This window comes from Pristiophorus japonicus, chromosome 10 (genome assembly GCF_044704955.1).
Source record: "Pristiophorus japonicus isolate sPriJap1 chromosome 10, sPriJap1.hap1, whole genome shotgun sequence".
Lineage (NCBI taxonomy): Eukaryota > Metazoa > Chordata > Chondrichthyes > Pristiophoridae > Pristiophorus > Pristiophorus japonicus.
In genome coordinates this window covers 28,878,056-28,901,032 of record NC_091986.1, presented here as the reverse complement: position 1 = coordinate 28,901,032, position 22,977 = coordinate 28,878,056, and the positions used below count along the sequence as shown (strand labels likewise).

The 22,977-nt window shown below is 44.6% G+C and overlaps 1 protein-coding gene across 1 annotated transcript in view; it reads left to right on the top strand.

Moving 5' to 3' along the window:
• The window catches only part of pibf1 (progesterone immunomodulatory binding factor 1), a 155,306-nt gene that overhangs the window by 43,225 nt on the left and 89,104 nt on the right, over positions 1 to 22,977 (top strand). The window contains exon 10 of the mRNA XM_070891392.1: positions 3,587 to 3,685. Coding sequence (XP_070747493.1) covers positions 3,587 to 3,685 — 99 coding nt within the window. The remainder of the gene's footprint in view (positions 1 to 3,586; positions 3,686 to 22,977) is intronic.

Genomic DNA, 22,977 nt, shown 5'->3' with positions numbered 1-22,977 from the left:
CTCACTGTTGCTTGCAGACACCGCAGATCCCCTGTAGAGGGCACTGCACTAGATCAAACGTCCAATGACGGCAAGTCTGTGCTCAAAATCCTACGAAAACTCTGTGGGCAGCTGTCAGCATGAACAGCGAGCGCCGTTCCTTCGCCGCTGACCACAAAATCCAGGCCATTGATGCTCCTTTACCCAGTCCCCATCTTTTCTAAATTGCAAGTTTGTACTTCAATCCTTTTATTGAGAGGTGCCTTTTCAAAATGGGTAACACATTTTCACTCATTCAAAAGTTATCATGGCCAGTTGAGAATGATAATATAGTATCTTATGTGGCTTTTATTTCCTTCATTGAATTTTTGGGGGGCATTAACTGAGGTACTAGTATCAGCTGACTCTGCTTTATAGAAACACATCAGTTTATATTAATGCATTTTATAAGACAAATTTGGTCTAGATTTTCGCGTTTTAGCGATTTTGCCCGTTTTCGGGCGATAATCGTGGCAACATTTTTTTTTACCACTGGGTTACCGCCAGAGCTTGCAAATTTTGGCAAATGGTGAAGATCGTTAGCAATGGCGATAACTCCGGTGTTGCACAACAGAATTTGTGCGTCGGAGCCGAAATTTGCGACCCGCAAAAAAATTGGAAGTTCTGCGTATGCGCAATTTTTTTTTTTTTGCAATTTTTTTTCTTCTTCGTGTGCTTCTGGTCAGCTGGCAGGGAGCACCCACGCATGCACAGTACACCCAGGGCTGAATCAGCCATTTTTTAATTTGATTCACGATGGAAGGAGATGGTAGCATGGGCAGAGAGCCAGAAAGTTCAGCAGTGAGGCAAATGAGGACCCTTGTTAGTGCTGTTCAAAGAATTTAACAGGAGGGGTGCAAGTAAACCCTCCCAGCGGTTTTTCGAAAAATTTGGGCCAGCATAGCTGAGGAGATCTCCTATGTCAATGCCATCCAAAGGACCCACACACAGTGCCACAAGAGGTTTAATGACCATTGCAGGGTCATTATAGTAAGTCATATTTTTATTGATGCATTCCTTCATTACTTAAATTATAAATCTGATAAACTAGTTGTTCTCATGCTGTTGGTATAGGTAGGCTTAGTGTTGCACCTTATTTGCCATGAATGATCTTTACACATTAAGATTGCTTTCTGAGATCTTAAAAGATAAATCTGCACTTCGATGTCTTCCTTATGAACCACGTTTATGCTCAAAATGCTCATCAATAAGCTTTCTTGCAGCTCAATGCTGCATAGAAAAAGCACCTAGGAATAATGGCTGACATGGTATAGGCCCCATTTTTTTTAAATGTCCTTAAATATCCTTTAAACAAACTATAAACTCACATAAAACTTCACTGTGTAAAACGCAGCCTTCTTCTCCAATCCTTTTATGCACTTATCATCTCCGTTTTTAAAATGGCACTGGATGCGCTCTGGGTCCGACCTGGGTTTGACTGGTTTTTGCTGGTGGGTTCTCAGGTGGACGGTAAATCGGACGATATCACCGAATCTTCCGCCCGGAGCGTTAATGCAGCATTGCACGCCGATTGACATCATCTAAATGGTAAAACCGTCGAGCGGGCACTAAATTTTAGTGCCGTCGCAAAACCACTGCCGAAATTTCCGCCCAGGCGCAAAATGTTGTGCGACTCGTTTAGCACCAAAAAAGGTCGTTTATGCGATTCGCCCAGGCGAAAAACAGGTCGCAAACCTGGCGAAAATCTAGACCTAAATGTACATGCTGTGAGATGCAAGTTCGCACCTGTGATTATCCACACTTTACTCCTTTTGTACTATTTCTAATGCAGTATGCCAGCTTCTACCCTGTTTATACTGTGGAGTTGATTTGACAACAGTGGGTAAACTGCACATGTGCAAGATTCATGCTTGCGCAATTACTCTAAAGTTGCAAATAGCAACAATAACTTGTATTTATATAGCGCCTTTCACATAATAAAATGTCCCAAGGAGCATTATTAAAAAAAATTTGATGCTGAGCCACATAAGGAGATACAAGGGCAGATGACCAAAAACTTGGTCAAAAAGGTAGGTTTTAAGGCGCGTCTTAAAGGAGGAAAGAGGGGTAGAAAAACGGGGAGGTTAGGCAGGGAGTTCCAGAGCTTGGGGTCACCAGTGGTGGAGTGATTAAAATCGGGAATGCTCAAGAGGTCAGAATTAGAGGAGCGCAGATATCTTGGAGGATATTGGGGCTGGAGGAGATTAGAGATTGGGAAGGCAAGGCCATGGGGGGATTTGAAAACAAGGATGAGAATGAAAGAAATAACTTGCATTTATATAGGACTTTTCATGACCTCAGGACATCTTTAAGTACTTCAAAGCCAATGAAGTATAATCACTGTTGTAATGTGGGGAATACAGCAGCCAATTTGCACACAGCAAGCTCCCACAATAATGATATAAATGGTCAATTATACTGTTTTAGTTGTGTTGCTTGAGGAATAAATGTTGGCCAGGACACCAGGAGAACTGCCCTGCTCTTTGAATAGTGCTATGGGATCTTTTACGTCCATCTGAGAAGGCAGACAGCGTAACATCAGTATAACGTCTGATCCGAAAAACCTATCCTTCAAAAGGGCCAGCACTCCCTCAGTACTGCATTAAACTGTCAGCCTAGTTTGTGCTCAGTCTCGGGTGGGACATGACCCCATGACCTTCTAACCCAGATGCAAGAGTGTTATCACTAAATCAAGACTGTCAGCAACTTTAATGCTGCTGCACGTGATGAATTACATGCATGTGTAATTAAACTGTATTTGCAACTTTGGAGCAACTGAAGTGAGGGGAAAGTCCGAACAGGCTAACGATGCCAAGAAGTGCCTTGTTGAACGAGAGGCCAGACCAGCAAATAGCCCTCGAACGCCAAATTTTGTCATGGTGTAAAGATTATATTTGTCACCGCTGGTAGTTTTGATCAGATGCACCAAACAAAATCCCTTATTCTTGGAGAGTTTAGCTGCCTCAGATGATAAGTGTGTTAAATTATTTATGTGACAGGATTACCTCCATCTACATTTTGGCTATCGGAGATGACGCTGTCGAGTCAGTGTGCCAATTAGTTAGCAATCTCGACAGAGTCATTGGTGATAGCGGGGTGGATACAGGGTGGTGACGCTAAACAGCTTTTCCAGTGTGATTAAAATTTCCATTTTTCTTTTCTTGGTGTTATACATAGATTCAGTGACTGAGTTTTGTTTTTTCTGTGGAACTGGACGGGACTGTTATTTCTCAAAACCATTTTCTCTGCTAACTTGCCTCACACCCTCTATAAGAACTAGTCTTCATATCCATAGGGCCTCAAATTTTCTCACCCAGGATGTGAATAAAAGGGAGGGGGGGAGTACTTCCAATAATGTCAATTTTTTGTCAGTGAGTATAAATAATATTTTGCGATTTACTGCATCAGTCACCTCTGCACCAAATTTGGTATGAACAAAGTTTGAAAATCTTTGAATTTCTTATAGGAAAGGAGCGCCGTTTACTAGTTATTGAAAGGAAATGGGGATGTCTTACCACATTCTGTTTTGTATTTACTGAAGGTTTTTTTAAACTTTATCCTAATTCAGAAATTTGAGAGAAGCAAGAGACAATGCAGTTGCAGAAAAGGAACGAGCAGTTGAAGCTGAAAAGGATGCCTTAGAAAAATGTGACCAACTTCTGGAACAGTAAGTTATTGATGGATTAACTCTGTCCTCTGCATGTTGAATGTACATTCAGAAGTCTTGAATGTCCATGTTGGTTAAAGCTGGATAAGCGGTTATTTTTTCGCTATTGCATTTTATATTTTCTACTGCCGTAGTAATTTACATGCAGGTAATTTTAGAAGTTTTACCTTTATACTGTAAATACAGTTTCTTTAACTGTAGCAGATGTAATGCCAACTGTGTAGTGACTTTTGGCATATGACATACTAGACACCTGAACCTAAACCATTGCTGAGGCCAAAGATCTTTGGTGTGGGCGAGGATATTCATCATAACGTGATTGAATTTCTACTTTTGTTGCACTTGTTTAGTAAACCTTTACCAGAAGTAGTGCCAACCTGAACATTGCCCAGCAATTATGTACAGGTGCAACTTCCCGAATCCAGAATTCCAAAAACCGGACATTTTGCGCATAGCTGATGGTGTCGTCCGGAATTCGGAATTATTGTCCAAAAACTGGACATTTTTGAGGCAAAACCTGAAATCCAGCACGGATAGATTGAGGATTCCAGATTTCAGACAAGAAAATCAAGTCTGAAATTCGGAATCCTCGACCGAATCCGTGCCGGATTTCAGGTTTTGCCAGATTTCGGACCTCGCCACTCAAAACCCAGCACGGTTTAGGAGTGTGCTGAGCCACCCAGGAGGCGTCGTCGCCATCCCAACCCTGCAAGGGAAACGCAGACACATCTGATTGCTGCTCGATTCCAATAATTTCATCCCCACATGACCCTTCAACTTCTACTTTCCATGGCCATCCCAATGAGTGCCCTTGATACATCATTGTCCACTGTCAGATACTGTTTCTGTCAGAGTGTAGCGTACGGCAAGCGATAACTCTGATTCTCCAGCTAGCTTCAACAATACACCAAAAAATATGGCTAGAGCTTCAGAATCCAAATCCTTTAATAAATGCAGTGTAAAACTGTTGGCAAAGAATAAAGACAGATTTAGCATTCTTGTAATACAACTGTAACAATCGAATAAAAACAGCAATAAAAAGAAGTTACTTAGCTCTTACTGTACATCAAAGATAAAATACAATAATTCCAGAATGATTGGATAAGGAGAAGTTACTTACATAGCTGTACCTCTAGGAAGGTTTGCAAATTCAGAAAATCCGTTTCTGATTAACAAAAGTTAAAGATAGTTCTAACTAAAATGGATGCTGCTCCTTGTTGCTTCTCTCTGTTTCTCTTTCTCTCTTTGTCTGTCTGTGTCCAATCGGAAAACACCACCTAGTGGCGGGAGAATGGTAAGAAAGCAAACGGTGGTGGCCACAAGCTGTCAAAAAGCTCCAACCATTACAGTCACATTACACACCTGCCCAGATATCGGTGCAAAAAATAAAGATTTAATACATAATCAATATCGCTCCAAACGACTAACAGAACAATAAACAGTGGAGAAAAATAACATATATACATAATTTGCCACCCTTGTGTATTTCCAAATAACCCCTCTTACTCATGCCTACTGTGCCTCAGTGTCTCCCCTGTGGCTGCCTCATGGATCTGGGAAGGCTGCTGTGTTACCTTTGTGGAAGCCACAGATGTCCTTCTAGGATGCCCTTGACCAGCTTTGGGCCTGGAAGAGCCGCCTGCAGACTGATCAACACCCTCTTTTTTTTTTCTATTAGATTATGGCTGATCTATACATCAATTCCATTTATCTGCCTTTGATCTATATCCCTTGATACTCTTGCCTAACGAAAATCTATTAATCTCAATCATGAAAATTGACTCAGCAATCTACAGCCTTATGATGGCGAGAGCTCCAGATTTCCACAACCCTTTGTGTGAAAAAGTACTTGCTGATTTCACTCCTGAATGGCCTAGCTCTAATTTTAAGATTATGCCCCCTTGTTCTGGATTACCACATCGGAGGAAGTAGTTTCTGTGTATTTACCCGATCGAATCCTTTCATCATTTAAACACCTTGGGCTAGAAATTGTGCAGTGTCCCATTTGGGGTGAGAACTTCTGCGGGAGCGCAGAAGTAGCAGTGAGAGCTACACAATTCAGTGGAACGCAAACTTCTGGGCTAGCGCTACAGGAGAGAAGTGGAGCGCTAAACGGAGCAACAGGGGCGATAGTGGCAGAGCACAGTATCCCGTGCAGTGCTGCCAGAATCCCAGGCTCCTTCCCTCCCTTAAAGGGAAGGGCCAATGGTGAAGTGATTTCAAGGTAAGGCTGGGAATGGTGGGCGACGGCACCTGCGATCCACAAAGAGCAGCACCAAGCACTTTAAGAGAGTGCAGGGCTGATCAATTGCGGGATGGGAAAAATTGAAAAAATAGCACATGGGTGAGAATATAATTCTGGCCGACCTGACCACCAATGCCTTTAAATACCACTCCCCAAACGGCCGGCCGAGGTCTCAACACTTCCTGGAGCAGCTGTTGTTGACGATCGGCAATGCTGCTGGGGGCGGAAATGAATTTAAGATCCGAGGCAATAACGGGACGCTGTGCACTGCATAACGTCATGATCTCTGGGGCACAGGAGATCGAGGCGGTAAGGTGTAGTGCCAGCGCTAACCTGCCATGCACATTCGCGGGCATCGGTAATTTTGCCGCGTACGATTGGTAAACTATTAGCGCCCCATTCACCGCGTGACGAATCCAAGAAAACTGTAGGGAGCAACATCAACCTCTGTACATGGCTTTCTTTGACCTCACAAAGGTCTTCGACTCTGTCAGCTGTGAGGAATTATGGAATGTCCTTCTCAAATTCGGCTGTCCCCAAAAACTTGTCACCATCCTCCGCTTGCTTCACGACGACACGCAAGCCATGATTCCTACCAACGGATCCACCACAGACCCAATACAAGTGCAGACCGGTGTGAAGCAAGGCTATGTTACCACTCAAAAACTCTTCTCAATCTTCCTCGCTGCAATGCATCATGTCGCCCTTAACAAGCTCCCTGCTGGAGTGGAGTTAATCTACAGGACAAGCGGGAAATTGTTCAACCTCCACCGCCTCCAGTCCAGATCCAAGGTTGTTCCAACCTCTGTTATTGAATTACAATATGCAGATGATGCTTCCATTTGTGCACTCTCAGAGTCCGAACTCCAAATCATCGTTGACACCTTCACTGAAACGTACAAGAGTTTGGGCCTTACATTAAACATCCGTAAGACAAAGGTTCTCTCCTAACCTGCCCCTGCCACATAGTACTGCTCCCCAATTATCAAGATCCATGACGAGACCTTGGACAATGTGGATCAGTTCCCATACCTTGGGAGCCGACTATCAGCAAGGTCAGACATCAATGACGAAGTCCAACACCGCCGTCAGTGTGCCAGTGCAGCCTTCGGCCGCCTGAGGAAAAGAGTGTTCGAAGACCAAGACCTCAAACCCAGCACCAAGCTCGTGGTCCAAGAGCAGTAGTAAAACCCCACCCGCCTATATGATTGAGAGTTATGGACTATGTACATTAGGCACCTCAAAGTACTGGAAAAGTACCTCCAATGCTGCCTCCACAAAATCCTGCAAATTCAATGGCAGGGTAGGTGCATCAACGTCAGCATTCTCTCTCAGACCAACATCCCCAGCATCGAGGCATTGACCATGCTCGACCAGCTTCGATGGGTGGACCCCATTGTCTGCATGCCCAATACTAGACTCCTGAAACAAGCGCTCTACTCCCAGCTATGTCACGGCAAGCGAGCCCCAGGAGGGCAGAGAAAACGCTTCAGGACACCCTCAAAACCTCCATGAAAAAATGTAACATCCCCACCAACTCTTGGGAATCCCTGGCCCAAGCCAGCTCAAAGTGAAGGAGAAGCATCCAAGGAGGCGCCGGACACTTCGAGTCTCTGCGCCTGGAACACGCGAAAGCCAAGTACAAGCAGTGGAAGGAGTGTACGACAAATCAAGCACCCCACCGCACCATCTGCCCCACCTGTGACAGAGACTGTCGATCCCGCATTGGGCTCATCACTCACCTTAGAACGCATTTTAGTGTGGAAGCAAGTCATCCTCGACTCCGGGGGACTGCCTAAGAACAGAAGATCGCTAACAGGAGGCGCAAAGGAGGCCAATTTCTCCCTCCTTGATTAGATCACACCTCAACCTTCTAAACTCGAAGGAACACAAACCAAATTTATACAGCCTCATGAGGGGATGGTGTCACGGCTGATCTCATTCATGTTCTCATCTGACATCCATTTGTGTGCAGTTTCGAGGGTTACTGGGATTTTTTTTGTTTTGTTGGCTGACAGCTATTTTTTATTTATGTGATCCTTTAATAAAATGATTTGGTACTCCTGAAGTAAAGAAACATGATGTTCTGCCAGACATAAGTAGGAAAGAAATGGTAATCAGATTATCATCAATTACAAACCTGCTTGAAACTTGGTTGAACATGTTGAGGCAAACTAGGTTGGTTTGGTACAACAAGAATAGGGCTGAATAGATGATTTTGCATTGATTTATCATGTTAGTAACGTTTTGAGTAAATATTGTATACAGGGATAATTTTATAATACAGCCACTGTGCATTGCTGCTGCACGTAATTACAGTTGACAGCATTAATACTTGGATCAGGTGTCAAAAGAGAATGAAAAACCAAAAGTGTACCTGGAAATGAACAGGAGACTTATTTAAAAATAACAAAGATAATGATTCACAAATAAATGTTTTTAATCATGAAGGAGGGATATCAGGATTATTCTACAGGATTGATTGATAGAGAGGTCAACTGAACAATCATAAAAGTGAGTGATATTCCTTCTAATGTGCATAACTGTCTAGTTTGTATACTGCATTAGAAAGAAACTAAGTTTAGCTGTAGACATAGAATGGCCTCTTCTAATCCATCACCAATCACCAGTGCCTACTGGGAGCATGAATTTAATCCAACAAAGATTATACTTGCTGGACAAATAGGAAAATAAAGACTGGAAGGTTTTGGCACGTGGAGATTGGAAGCACAGATTTATCCATTTAGCTCTTTTGAGGAATATGAATTGGGAGTACCTGAAAGATATCAAGAGGTAATGATGAGGTTATATAAAACTCTCCGATATGAGCATTGTGTAGTATTGGATTCTAATACCAGAAAAAGGATTTTAAGGCTTTAGGGAACTTACAGCACAGATTCACTAGGATGCTGTCTTGTACGAGGAAATACAAATTCAAAGGAAGACTTGAGAAATTGGGTCTTTAGTTATGAGAACAACGCAGATTACAGGGCGATACGATAGAAATGTACAAAAGTATGAAAGGATAGGGTAGGTAGATAGAAGACGACTGTTTCCAGTAGTTGAGGATACAAGAACAAGGAGCCATTGTCGAGATTAAGTGTAAATGATTTAGAACAGAGAGCAGGATCAATCTCTTTACAGAGAGTTGTGAGGATGTGAAATTCATTATATAGTTTCTACCTTAACTGCTAAACATTCAAGAGTAGATTGGCTAGGTGAATGAAGAATGAAGGGTTGAAGGGATATGGGAACACGATGATTAAATGTGATTCGAACAATTTGCTTGTGTAGAGGGTAAATGCTGACACATTGGCTGGGCTGAATAGCCTGTTTCCATTAGCAAGTTCTGCCTATTTCTAGATATTTAGGGAAAAATGTTTGCTTTGAGGACACTGACTTTCTGAGGCGAGATATGGGACATAAAAACTGGTTGCTTCAGCAGTATGTAAGATGAGGGCATGTGGTTTTGAACAGGACATTTTCAGTGAACAGCAACTAAACTCGACATTTTTTCTTTGTTTTTAAGAAGCACTTTTTCCAATATTTTGAAAGTGAGTCATTCAGTGGTGATATCTGTAAAGACCTGTTTCAGTAACTCAAGCTAATACAAACTGGCCTCCCGGGTGACTATGATGATCAGGAGTGCTTTTGATGTGTGGCAACACCCTCACTTCAAGCACTGGCACCTGCTCAAGTACGTCATCGTCCGAGCGAGGGTCCGCAAAGAAGTGCGCATCACAGGAGCCGACGACTGCTGGACGGACCACCGCCTAATACGCTTTGTCATCAACCTCAATATAGCCCCAAAGCAGCGACGACAACATAAAAAATGCCATAGAAAAGTCAACGCCAAGGCACTCAAAGACCCAGTTAAGAAAGCCCTATACAGCCAGCGCCTCACTGCCAACCTGCTGATCCTCGACCCCAAGACGCAGAATGCCCACAGTGCCTGGTCTGCCCTCAAGGCCGCCATTAGCAGCGCCTGCGAAGAGACGCTCGGTCACTCAACCAGGAAACACCAGGACTGGTTTGACGAGAACGACCAGGAAATCTGCAAGCACAAGGCATTTCTGAACTTAAAGCAGCAACCCAATTCGGGAGAAGCAAAGCAGCTCTACAAGCGGCTGATGGCCGAGGTCCAACAAAAAACCCGTGACCTAAAGAATAGATGGTGAGTGGAGAAAGCACAGGAGATCCAGCAGCTTGCCGACAGCCATGACGTGCGAGGATTCTTCACCGCAGTTAAGTCCACCTATGGCCCAAGGTCCCACCCCACTGCTGGCCAAGAACAGTGAGACACTCATTAAGGACACCGAGGCAGTCAGGGCCCGCTGGAAGGAGCACTTCGAAGATCTCCGTAACCGAGACTCTGCCTTCGACACGAGTGTCCTTGACTCCATCCCGCAGCATGTTACCCGCCACCATCTCAGCAAAACCCCAGCCCTGCATGAGGTAGAAAAGGCCATCTATCAGCTCAAGAACAGCAAGGCATCAGGAGCAGATGAAATCCCCACTGAGACACTAAAGTATGGCGGAGAAGCACAATTGGCATGAATGCATGACCTCATCTCTCTTGAGGAGGAGCGCATGCTGGGAGATCTGAGAGATGCCGTAATCGTGACCATCTTCAAAAAAGGGGACAAATCTGACCGTGGCAACTACAGAGGAATCTCCTTGCTGTCGGCCACTGGGAAAGTCGTCGTTAGAATCCTCCTCACTGTCTTCTCCCTGTGGCTGAAGAGCTCCTCCCAGAGTCACAATGCGGATTCCGTCCACTAAGGGGTACAACGAACATGATTTTCACTGCGCAACAACTACAAGAGAAAAGCAGCGGACAGCACCAACCCTTGTACATGGCCTTCTTTGAACTCACAAAGACCTTTGACAATGTCAACCATGAGGGACGCTGGAGCATCGTCCTCCGTTTCGGCTGCCCCCAAAAGTTTGTCACCATCCTCCGCCTGCTCCACGACGACATGTAAGCCGTGATCCTGACCAATGGATCCACCACAGACCCAATCCACATCCGGACTGGGGTCAAGCAGGGATGCGTCATCGCGCCAACGCTCTTCTCGATCTTCCTTGCTGCAATGCTCCATCTCACTCTCAACAACATCCCCGCTGGAATGGAACTAAACTATAGAACCAATGGGGACCCATTCAACCTTCGTCGCCTCCAGGCTAGATCCAAGGTCATCTCGCCCTCTGTCATCGAACTACAGTACGGAGATGTCGTTTGCGTCTGCGTACATTGAGGCCGAACTCCAAGCCATCGTCAACATCTTCACTGAGGCGTACAAAAGCATGGGCTTTACACTAAACATCCGTAAGACAAAGGTCCTCAACTAACCTGACCCCGCCACACAGCAGAATCTACAGCGCGGCCTTGGTCAACGTGGACCATTTTCCATACCTTGGGAGCCTACTATCAGCAAGGGCAGACATCGATGACTAGGTCCAGCACCGCCTCCAGTGTGCCAGCGCAGCCTTCGGTCGCCTGAGGAAGAGAGTGTTTGAAGACCAGGACCTCAAATCTGGCACCAAGCTTATGGTCTACAGGGCAGTAATGATACCCACCTCCTATATGGCTCAGAGACGTGGACCATATACAGTAGACACCTCAAAGCGCTGGAGAAGTACCACCAGCGCTGCCTCCGCAAGATCTTTAAAATCCACCGGGAGGATAGATGCACCCATGTTGGTGTTCTTGCTCAGGCCAACATCCCCAGCATCGAAACACTGACCACACTCGACCAGCTCCGTTGGGCGGGCCACATCGTCTGCATGTCTGACACGAGACTCCCAAAGCAAGTGCTCTACTCGGAATTCCTACACAGTAAGCGAGCCCCAGGTGGGCAGAGGAAATGTTTCAAGGATACCCTCAAAGCCTCCTTGATAAAGTGCAACATCCCCACTGGTACCTGGGAATCCCTGGCCCAAGACCACCCTAAGTGGAGGAAGAGCATCCGGGAGGGTGCTGAGCACCTCGAGTCTCGTCGCCGAGAGCATGCAGAAATCAAGCGCAGACAGCGGAATGAGCGTGCGGCAAACCAGACTTCCCACCCACCTTTTCCTTCAACAACTGTCTGCCCCACCTGTGACAGAGACTGTAACTCCCGCATTGGACTGTTCAGACACCTGAGAACTCACTTTTAGAGTGGAAGCAAGTCTTCCTCGATTTTGAGGGACTGCCTATGATGATGGATGATGATTTTTGAATTTGCCATTCTTGTAGGTTTGCCAAGTGACCATACTCTTACTAGTGTTTTTTTAAATTATTATAACTGTTCCTAGGATCTTAGGAGCAGGAGTAGGCCATTCAACCTTTCTGGTCTATTCTGCATTCAATTAGAAAATGGCTGATCTGTATCTCAACTTCATTGTCCCTGCCTTTTGATACATATCCCATGATCCCTTGCATAACAAAAATCTTTTCATCTCAGTCTGGAAAGTGTCAATTGACCCAGCATTCACAGCATTTTTGGGGCAAGAGAATTCCAGACTTTTGCTACCTTTTGTGTGAAGAAGTGCTTCCTTATTTCAGTCCTCAATGGCCTGGCTCTAATTGTAAGATTATGCCCCCTTGTTCTGGATTCTCCACCAGAGGAAATAGTTTCCCTTTATCTACCCTATCAAATCCCTTTAATATTTAAAACATCTCAATTAGATCGCCCTTTAACCTTCAAACCTCAAGGACATAGAGCGAAGTTTATGCAACCTTTCCTCATGATTTAATCCTTTGAGCTCTGGTATTATTCTGGTAAATCCGCACTGTACGCCCTCCAAGGCCAATATATCCTTTCTGAGGTGCGGTGCCCAAAAACGAATATAAGTACTCCAGATGGGGTCTGACAAAGGCTATGTACAACGAAAGCATAACTTTGTATTTCAACCTCCTTGAGATAAAGGCCAACATTCCATAAGTCTTTGTGATTACATTTTGTACCTTCTTTAGTAACTTTAATTTTAGTAACTTCTGCACATGAGCACAACTTGTCGCAGCCCACCAATCAAAGTACATTCCCTTTATCCCTAATCTCTGTCTACTACCTCCCAACCAATTAGAAACATAGGCCCCAAGTTTCCACATGATTTGCTCCTGATTTTTAGGAGCAACTGGTGTAGAACGGAGTATCTTAGAAATCGGAATTCTCGTAATTTAGTTTGCTCCAGTTCTAGTCAGTTAGAACAGTTTCACTTTGGAACAAAATTTTTTTTTCAAAAGGGGGCGTGTCCGGCCACTTACGCCTGTTTTCAAAGTTTCGTCAGTGAAAACTTACTCCAAACTAACTTAGAATGGAGTAAGTGAAGATTTTTGTACGCTCGAAAAAACCTTGTCTACACTTTAGAAAATCAGGCGTAGGTTACAAATCAGGCGTAGGGAATGGTGTGGGGGGTGGTTTAAAGGGAAGTTTACAAACATTAAACACTTCAGTTTTACAAATAAAGAGCCATCATCAATAATAAATGATAAATACATCAATAAATCAACCAATAAATTAATAAGAAATAATTTTTTTTTTTAAATCAATAAATAAAACTACTTACCGACTGCAGCACCGGGAGCCCTCCAACAACGTGCTGGGAAGCCCCGCCCCAGTGTGTCTCTGTCAGTGTCTCTATCTCTCTGTGTGTGTCTCTCATTCTCTGTCTGTCAGTGTCTGTGTTTCTGACAGCGAGAGGAGGGAGGTAGAGGGAGAGAGGGGGGAGCAGAGGGAGGGATGGGGGAGAAGGGGGAGGAAGGGGGGAGAAGGGGATAAAGGGGAGATGGGGGGGTGGAAGGAGATGGTGGGGGGGGAGGAGGGGAAGGAGAAGGGGGAGGGAGGCTGAATGGGCCGGGCCCGAGACTTCGAGCAGGGCCCGTCCCCAGCACCAGATTTACAGGTAGGTGGCGTTGGGTCGGGTCAGGGGGGTGGTGGGAGAGAGGGAGGTCGGTTCGGGTCGGGGGGAGGGATGGAGGGAGAGGGAGGTCAGGTCGGATCCAGTCCGGGGGCAGGGGGGAGCGGAGTCGGGTCGGGTCCAGGCGGGGGGGGGGGGGGGGGGGGGGAGGGGAGCGGAGCGGGAGCGGGAGTCGGGTCCGGTCCGATCCGGAGGCGGGAAGTGGGAGTCGAGTCGGGTCGGGAGGAAGCAGGAGCTGGCCGTGGGAGGAGCCTTATTCACACAGCCACAGTGAGGCCATTCGGCCAGGGCTAGGGGCTGCGTGCTTCGGCCCCTCCCACACAGTTTCGGGCGCCTGGAGCTACTGCACATGCGCGCCCACTGTAGCGCGCATGTGCAGAGGTCCCGGCACTGTTTTCAGCGCAGGGACCTGGCTCCGCCCCCTACAGCTCCTGCTGCACTGCGCCGAGGGCCAGAGGACCTGCAGGGAGGTGGAGAATACGGAGGGTTTTTTTAGGCGCACTTTGTGGCGCGAAAAACGGGCGTCCAGGCTTGGACTGCGCCGTTCTAGGCGCGGCTCGAAACTTAGGCCCATTGAAACATAGAAAATAGGTGCAGGAGTAGGCCATTCGGCCCTTCGAGCCTGCACCGCCATTCAATTACTTCATGGCTGAACATACAACTTCAGTACCCCATTCCTGCTTTCTCACCATACCCCTTGATCCCCCTAGTAGTATGGACTACATCTAACTCCTTTTTGAATATATTTAGTGAATTGGCCTCAACAACTTTCTGTGGTAGAGAATTCCACAGGTTCACCACTCTCTGGGTGAAGAAGTTTCTCCTCATCTCGGTCCTAAATGGCTTACCCCTTATCCGTAGACTGTGACCTCTGGTTCTGGACTTCCCCAACATTGGGAACATTCTTCCTGCATCTAACCTGTCTAAACCCGTCAGAATTTTAAACGTTTCTATGAGATCCCCTCTCATTCTTCTGAACTCCAGTGAATACAAGCCCAGTTGATCCAGTCTTTCTTGATATGTCAGTCCTGCCATCCCAGGAATCAGTCTGGTGAACCTTCGCTGCACTCCCTCAATAGCAAGAATGTCCTTCCTCAAGTTAGGAGACCAAAACTGTACACAATACTCCAGGTGTGGAGTATTACCAGAAGGTTTCCTCCAATTCCGTGCACTTTTACTTTTGCTAATAATCCCTTATCAAATGTCTTCTGGATGTTCATATAGACAACATCCATAGACTCTTCCTTATCCACCATGTGAGTGGCCTCCTCAATAATTCAACTAGATTAGTCAGACAAGACCAACCCTTCACAAATCTGTGCTGACTCTCTTCGATCAGCTCATACTTATCCATATGCTCAGTCACTCTATCCCTAATGATAAATTCCAGTAACTTCCCCAAAACTTATGTTAAATGGACAGGTCTGTAGTTTCTTAGTTTCTCCCTCTTTAAATAATGGAGTGATAATCCAAAGATGCAATTCACAAATTTAGAGAGCTTTAAAAATTATTACTAAAGCATCTGCAATTTTCTCACCTCCTTCTTTCAATAACATGAGCTGGAAACAGTCGAGTTATGGAGATTTGTCTAAATTGTCCCATTTATTTTCTCAATGCTACACCATCCAGGACAAAGCAGTCCATCTTATTGGAAACCCATTCACCAGGTTAAACATCCACTCCCTCCACCACTGGCTTACCATAACTGCAGTGTATGCTATCTATAAGATGCACTGCAGTAAATTGCCAAAGCTTCTTCGGCACCACCTCCCAAACTCATGAACTCCACCACATCGAAAGACAAGGGCAGCAGGTGCATAGAACAACATCCACTCCAAATTCCCCTCCAAGGGCATATGGGGCCAATCCTTCATCGTCGCTAGGTCAAAATCCTGGATCTGTCTACCTAACAGCACTGTGTGAGTACCTTTGCCACACCGACTGCAGTGGTTCAAGAAGAAAGCCCACCACCACTTTTTCAAGGGCAGCAAGGTGTGGGTAATAAATGAATAACTGTAGCAGGCACATTATTTGTTTTGGTCGAGGTGAGTTGGTGGTGTTAACCACAAGGTAGCCCACAGACCAAATGCAACCAGCAAGCTCTTTTGATGTGGTCCGGAGTTTCCTTCAGTTTCTTTCCTTGCACACTGTACAAAGCTAATTTTGACTTTTGCTCTTAAAAAAATTCCCAGATGTGGAAAATTGGAAAAGGCTGCTCCCTGACTGGTGCTTTTTGACCAATAAGGGAGCAGCCATTTTGTACCAATCAGGAATCAGTCTCTACCAGTCCTCAATTTTTTATGTATGGGGAAATCTAATTTCCAGGTAAACATGTGCGGCTGGATTTTTGAATCGTTTACGGCCGGGTTTTTGCCGCGTTTTGACCCTCCCCGACGACAAATGGGGTGGTCAGCTATTTTTCGTTCGGGCGTGATCCTTGGGTTGGTTTTTGCGGCGGTGCTTCGGGGAGAGCTACGCCGGGTGTGCAATGCCTCACGTTACAACACCAGCACAAGTTTCGTCAATCACCTGGCCCATACGCCACGAAACGCGCCCCCTGATGACCACCAGGGAAAACACAGGCGCAGTGACTTGGATAAACTGTAAAAAAGTTAAGTTAAAGTTTTTATTTTTTTATATTTTTCCGTGTATTGTGTGGTAATGGTGTTGTCAATATTTTTTCAAAGATTTTGGGGGTGGTTTCCCCTCCTAAGGCCTCTCTTGGAGCACTCCCAGACCCGCACTAAAGTTGTCAATTTTTGCGTCGTGAAAGAAGTACACAACACGTCCCTTTGTGCTGCATCCCCAGCGCAAGGTCCAAGTGGCAAAATTTGCTCCACAAAGCGCAAGCATTAATCGGGTGGTAAATTTCCTGCCCCGTCTCTGTTTTCGCCGCAAAAATGACAAAACCGAAAATCCAGCCCATGGCCTACTTTTGGTTTTGATTTGTAAATCTAGCCCCCAGCTCAAAAAAAATGTCTTGTAGTACATATTTAGGAAGATGTTAATACATTTTAAAGACATATTGCTTTGGTGGATATGAGATTGTAAAGAACCAATTTATTTTTACATTTGGCATATTCTACAACCACATCCAAATTTGCTATCCATATTTTTCTAATCCTGATTAGTAGATGATCTGTGGTGTTGCACACAGAGATCCTTGTCCTGGTCCTCAAATCCCTCTGCAGTCTTGCTGTTTCCTACTATTTAAAGCCTTGCACCGTCTCCCACACCTCTTTGGTCTTCCGAATCCAGCCTCCTGTGCATGCCCTCTGTCTTTGCCCCACCATTAGTGAAACAACCTTTAGTTCCCTTGATCTCTAGAACTGTCTTCCAAAAGAACTCTGCCTATCATTTGAATTTTTATTTTTGATGGATTTGAAAATGTAACTTTCAGTTTTATTGCATGAACATTATTTTGGTTCCCATTTTAATGACATGAAAGCAACTTTTCTCCGCACAGTTAAAATATTTTTTTGTATATGCTAAATTCTGCACGTGTGTTAATGGCATATTGTCATCAGAAGGCGCTAACTGGTGCGTTCTGGATCCTGAATCACTGATCCCTCTATTAAAACCATTCCATGACATCTACAGACATTCATGCCCATCAACAACAGATGCTGTAAGAGTATTTTCAATCTGGTATTTGGAAGATATCCAAGCTGGTATTTCCTTAACCTCTTCTGTAGATATATTTGTACTGCAAGGCAATGCAAGAATTTGTAAGAATGTGTGGTGAAATATTTATCATTATAGGTAATCCAAGACTGAAATGTATATAGACTATTCTGCTGCCGTCAGTCAACTTGAATATCTCGAGTATAAAAAAGATATTTCTCCATTTTGGTCTTGCAGAATTCACCAGAACTTAACCAGAGTTGATGATGTGTCATAACATAATTCTGTGAGCTTTAAGAATGCTTCAGAATGATACACTACAAAGCCTGCTGCTTAAGTATACCTTTGAGTATAAAAGGCAACCTTTGAGTAATTTATAAACGCAAATAATTATTTAAACATTCTTAAACAAACTCTCCAGGAGGTGGCTGGACTCTCTGAGGTCTGATGTAGTCTTGACATTTAAAAAATAAACTGGACAGAACTGCTTTTCAGATAAATCCCTGAGAACAGAGTCAGACCTATGTGAGATCCAGTGATGATTCTCCCTCCCTTAGTAGAAACTACCTGATTTCTAACTGGCATATCATGAACTGTGTACAGTTAGGATCGAACTTGCACTCCTTGGCCGTGATCTCGCCGGAGCGAGGCAGCTGGGGTCTAGAGCGAGATTCCAGCCCGCTGCTGGTTCTATTCCCCTCCAAGTGTTTTTACCTTGATGGGGTTCTCTTCCCTTCCAATGGGTGAAAGAGACCTCCCCAGGTGACCAATGCAACCTGGTTGCACTTCGCACAGGAGGGCACAAGCAGGGACATCGTCACAAGGACCTGGCTGTAGTGGTGCAAACCCTTTCAATGATCTCAGTCGATCATGAAATGTTACTGCAAAGCAACACTCAACCTCATCCTGCTTTGCCACTCATGACATCCCTATCACTCTGCCTTCCCTACCCTATCCCTGCACCCCTCATACTCTCCCTCATCCTAGTCTAATCATGGGAAGCGGGCGGGGAAGTGGAGCAGAGTCCATGATCAGATCAGCCATAACCTTATTAAATGACGGAACAGGCTCGAGCGGCCAAATGGCCTACTCCTATTATGTTCTTATGTAACTAACAGCACAAGAGTAGGAACTTGGGTCTTTTAGCCAATGTTCATGTAAAGTTTCTGTAAATGTGTTGTCAAACATTGAAATCTCATTTTCAACACTTGCCTATTTGGACAGATTCGTGTGCACCTTTTGGAAGTGGCTTAGTGAGTTACAGTGAATGGTGAGACATAAGGGTACCACCTGCAATAGTGATGAGTGTGAAAGGAATGGCTTGGGCATTGTAGGGATGCTTTATCGTGCTGGTGTGGGGTGGTACCAATCTGGCGCATTATGTGGTAGCCACGGTGTACAGCGTCAAGTGAAGTAAATCTGGTCATGGTGAGGCCATCCCTGGCCTCGCGGGCAGTAATGTGGTTAGGTGCTGATGCCCTTTGTCCTGTGCAGCATCAGTTGATTGCCAAGAAGGTTCATGTTTGTGCTCTTGGTGATGCTGGTATGTCTGGTAATGGTGTTGGGGCTGATCGTTGTGGGATTCTGAGGACCAAGGTGAGATTTTTTAAAAGGCACTGCTGCTGATGGAATAGATGGGAGCTAAAGTTGAAATAACAGAAGCGATCTGTCAGTGGTGAGAGAGGTTGTTCCAAGGAGGTGACAGTGGATAGATAGTTTACTCCAAACTTTTCCAACCTGCATGAAGCTCAAATGTGTCTTCCAAATCCTGAAGGCTCCAGCTTCTACGATTGGAAAGTGAACAGCTGTGAAGTGGTAGCTTTTATATCACATTTGCAGCTGTCAACTATTCAGAAGAATGGAACTGATAAAACATTCGACCTACTTACCTGACGTGATCCCGAGTGCTGTGAACCTTGTGGAAAAAGCTGGAAAAATGGTAGTACAGGGCGAAATGGTGTTTAAATTGGCTTTTAAAAACCTCTTGATGACCTAAATTGTGTCCTCCATGAAGCGCTGACAGACCCAACACGTGGGAGACGAACATGGAGGTGGGTTGACAGCAGGCTCCTGACCCGCTGTCGATCATTTCTATTTTGACAGCTGACCTGCCTCTAATCCCGCCCTCTCAGCGCCGGTAAAATTCTGGCCCACATTCTCATGTCAATATGCACTGGTGATTCAACATGTTTTGCTGCTGCCTCTATTTTTGTGACTCGCAGTATATTGTGTAAAATAAAGTTCTCTGTTGGTTGACTGTTCAACTGTACTTTAGCTCTAAACCTGCATTAATGGAGGTACAATTCTTTGTGTGATACAGTAACAGCATCAACTACACTGTATGTTGTGGTGGAAAAAGTATAATGAATTGCAAGAATAGTTTTCCAAGTTCAAACAGCTCCACCGAGGGACATTCCATCGTATCCTCAAAAAGCACCCGTGATAGTGATAAAAGAATATAAGGTCAGGATTAACAGCAAGTGTTATAGGTATCCACCCCGAGTTATATTTTGTATATTTTAAAATTTGACCTTCTGAAAAACATTTATTGATAAATTTAATAGCTCAGAATTTGCGGTCGGAGGCTTCCCGTGGGTGGATGCCTCCGACCGCAAAAATTTCTATGAAAGTATCTGTTGTTTCGAAAACTTCTGGTCTGCATAGAAGCCCATGTATTCCCAGGAGCATATCGGCTTCGCACGCATCACTGGGATTACGTGGGCCGGCCCAACCTATCAGAGTAGGGGATCCCCATTCATACTTATGGTGATTCCAACAAGTATGAGTGGGAATACCCACAAAAACACACAAACATTTAAGATAAATTTTTTTTTTTTAAATCATGAATTTAAAATAAATCAAAATGGAATTTAATTAATTATTTAAAACAAAAATGTAATATTTTGAAAGATAAATTTACATATTTTAAACGATCTAAAAATAAACTTACCTTATTTAATAGAATTTTAAATGTTTAAATTATTGAAAAAATTATTATTCTGTGCTTTAAATGTGTTACGCTGATAAAAGCAGGCCTTATCAGTCATAAGAATTTGAAGGACGTTCACTGGACAGGAATTGGTCAAATAGTCCAACTCTCCTTCCACGGTGGACCTTTAGTTTCAGAGGCGTGCGATCGGTCAAGAGAATACTTGACCGATCGCAAGTTCTGGGTTTAGGCACATACGCTTCGCATACCGAAACCCGGTACTTGCGGGGACCCCATCGGCATGTGCACACCTCATATACGTCCGTGGGAGCACGAATTCCGGCCCAATGTCTTTATTTACAGATCCCATTCTCAATAATCAAAAATGTTTTACAATTAGCTAAGCTTTAAGTATTTTGTCCACAAAAGTGTCAATGTTGGCAACGGACCATTGTTTCACTTGCAACATTCAGTAAAATTTGGAAATACTTTTCTCCAAAGGATAATTACTTTGGAAGGAAATATATAAAGGTCATTTTTGACTGGTTTCGAGATTTGGCATCACTATACTTTCAGACATAGAATCTTACAGTACAGCAAAGTGATAATCTTAATAAGGTAATTTTGATTTGAGACAGACAAAATTTGAAAGTGAGAATTGAATGCTTAAAATTAAATATTGAAAGAAACCCAAATGTGCAACATCCAGTATAGCATCTGTCTACAAAGTTCTCCATTTTAGAATCTAATTTTGCAAAATTTAGATTATAAATGAAGTCTTGAAATCCTTCAAAGTTTAGAAGTTCAATTAAGTCACTCAAAAGCAAGGTAATGTTCGCTGCCATGCTCCACCCCTCAGTCAGCAAGCTCCCCGCTGGAGTGGAACTAAACTACAGAACCAGTGGGAACCTGTTCAACCTTCGCCGTCTCCAGGCCAGGTGCAAGACCACCCCAACCTCTACAGTACGCGGACGACGCCTGCATCTGCGCACATACAGAGGCTGAACTCCAGGACATAGTCGACATATTTACTGAGGCATACGAAAGCATGGGCCTTACGGTAAGCATCCATAAGACAAAGATCCTCCACCAGCCTGTCCTCGTCGCACAGCACTGCCCCCCAGTCATCAAGATCCACGCCGCGGCCCTGGACAACGTGGACCACTTCCCATATCTAGGAGCCTCCTATCAACAAGAGCAGTCATTGACGACGAGATCCAGCACCGCCTCCAGTGCACCAGTGCAGCCTTCGGTCACCTGAGGAAAAAAGTGTTTGAAGACCAGGCCCTCAAAACTGCCACCAAGCTCATGTCTACAGGGCTGTAGTAATACCCGCCCTCCTGTATGGCTCAGAGACATGGACCATGTACAGAGTAGACACCTCAAGCCGCTGGAGAAATACCACCAACGATGTCTCCGCAAGAGCCTACAAATCCCCTGGGAGGACAGACGCACCAACATTAGCATCCTTGACCAGGCCAACATCCCCAGCATTGAAGCACTGACCACACTTGATCAGCTCCGCTGGGCAGGCCGCATAGTTCACATGCCAGACACGAGACTCCAAAAGCAAGTACTCTACTCGGAACTCCTTCATGGCAAACGAGCCAAGGTGGGCAGCGGAAACGCTGCAAGGACACCCTGAAATTCCGGTCGAACTCCTCCGATCGGAGAATTTTTATGAAATTACCTGGTGGTCCGGGAAGAGCATGGGATTCCGTTAGGTAGGTTTTCTTTTCCCGCGCTGCGAAGCGCGCTCCCGTCCTCCTGGTTCCCACGCAGCAGATGCAGTCACGTGTGACTGCTCAGCCAATCAGGTGCAGTATTCCACAGCTTTCTCATTAATAGCAATGAGAACTCTATCTACCAGTTCTCATTGCTATTAATGAGGAGAAAAAACAAACACACTAAACACCATAATAAAAAATAAAAAACACACCTCACATAATTAAAATTAATTGAAATTAAAGTTAATTAGAAAAAAATATATTTTTCCAATTTTTTTTTAAGTTTTGTAATTAGGATTAAAAATAAACTTGCCTTAGTAGGCAGGGTTTTTAACAATAAAATGTGTTTTTTTTAATTTAATTTAATTATATTTTTGTATGTTTTAAAACTCTTGCGCCTGTAAAAGTAGGCTACGCGCCTGCTTTTATCAGGTACAAGAGTTTTGAGGACATTTAATGGGCAAGATATGGGTAAATCCCGCAATATTAACTTGAAAATGTCCTCGCTCCCGAGATGTGTGCGATCTGTCAAGCTCCAGCTTGACAGATCGGAAAAGCCGGTTTTCAGCGCATGCTTTTGCGATGCCTTCCCGGGTCCGTACGCACTCCGTGTGGACCTGGGGAGGCTGGGATTTTCCATTGGAAAAAGGGGGGGAACAATTGGACAATATAAAAAACTGTGTGTTCAGGAGCTGTCCCAGAAGTCATTAGCAATCAACTGACCCAGTCTATACTTAAGTACACCTGGAGGTCTCGGCGAACCTAGCGTAAATTGACTGTGGTGCATACATTTCTAGTACCTCTTCAAGATATCCAAAAATGTACAAACTCATGAGGATCAGATTAACCTTCTTCACAATAGGAT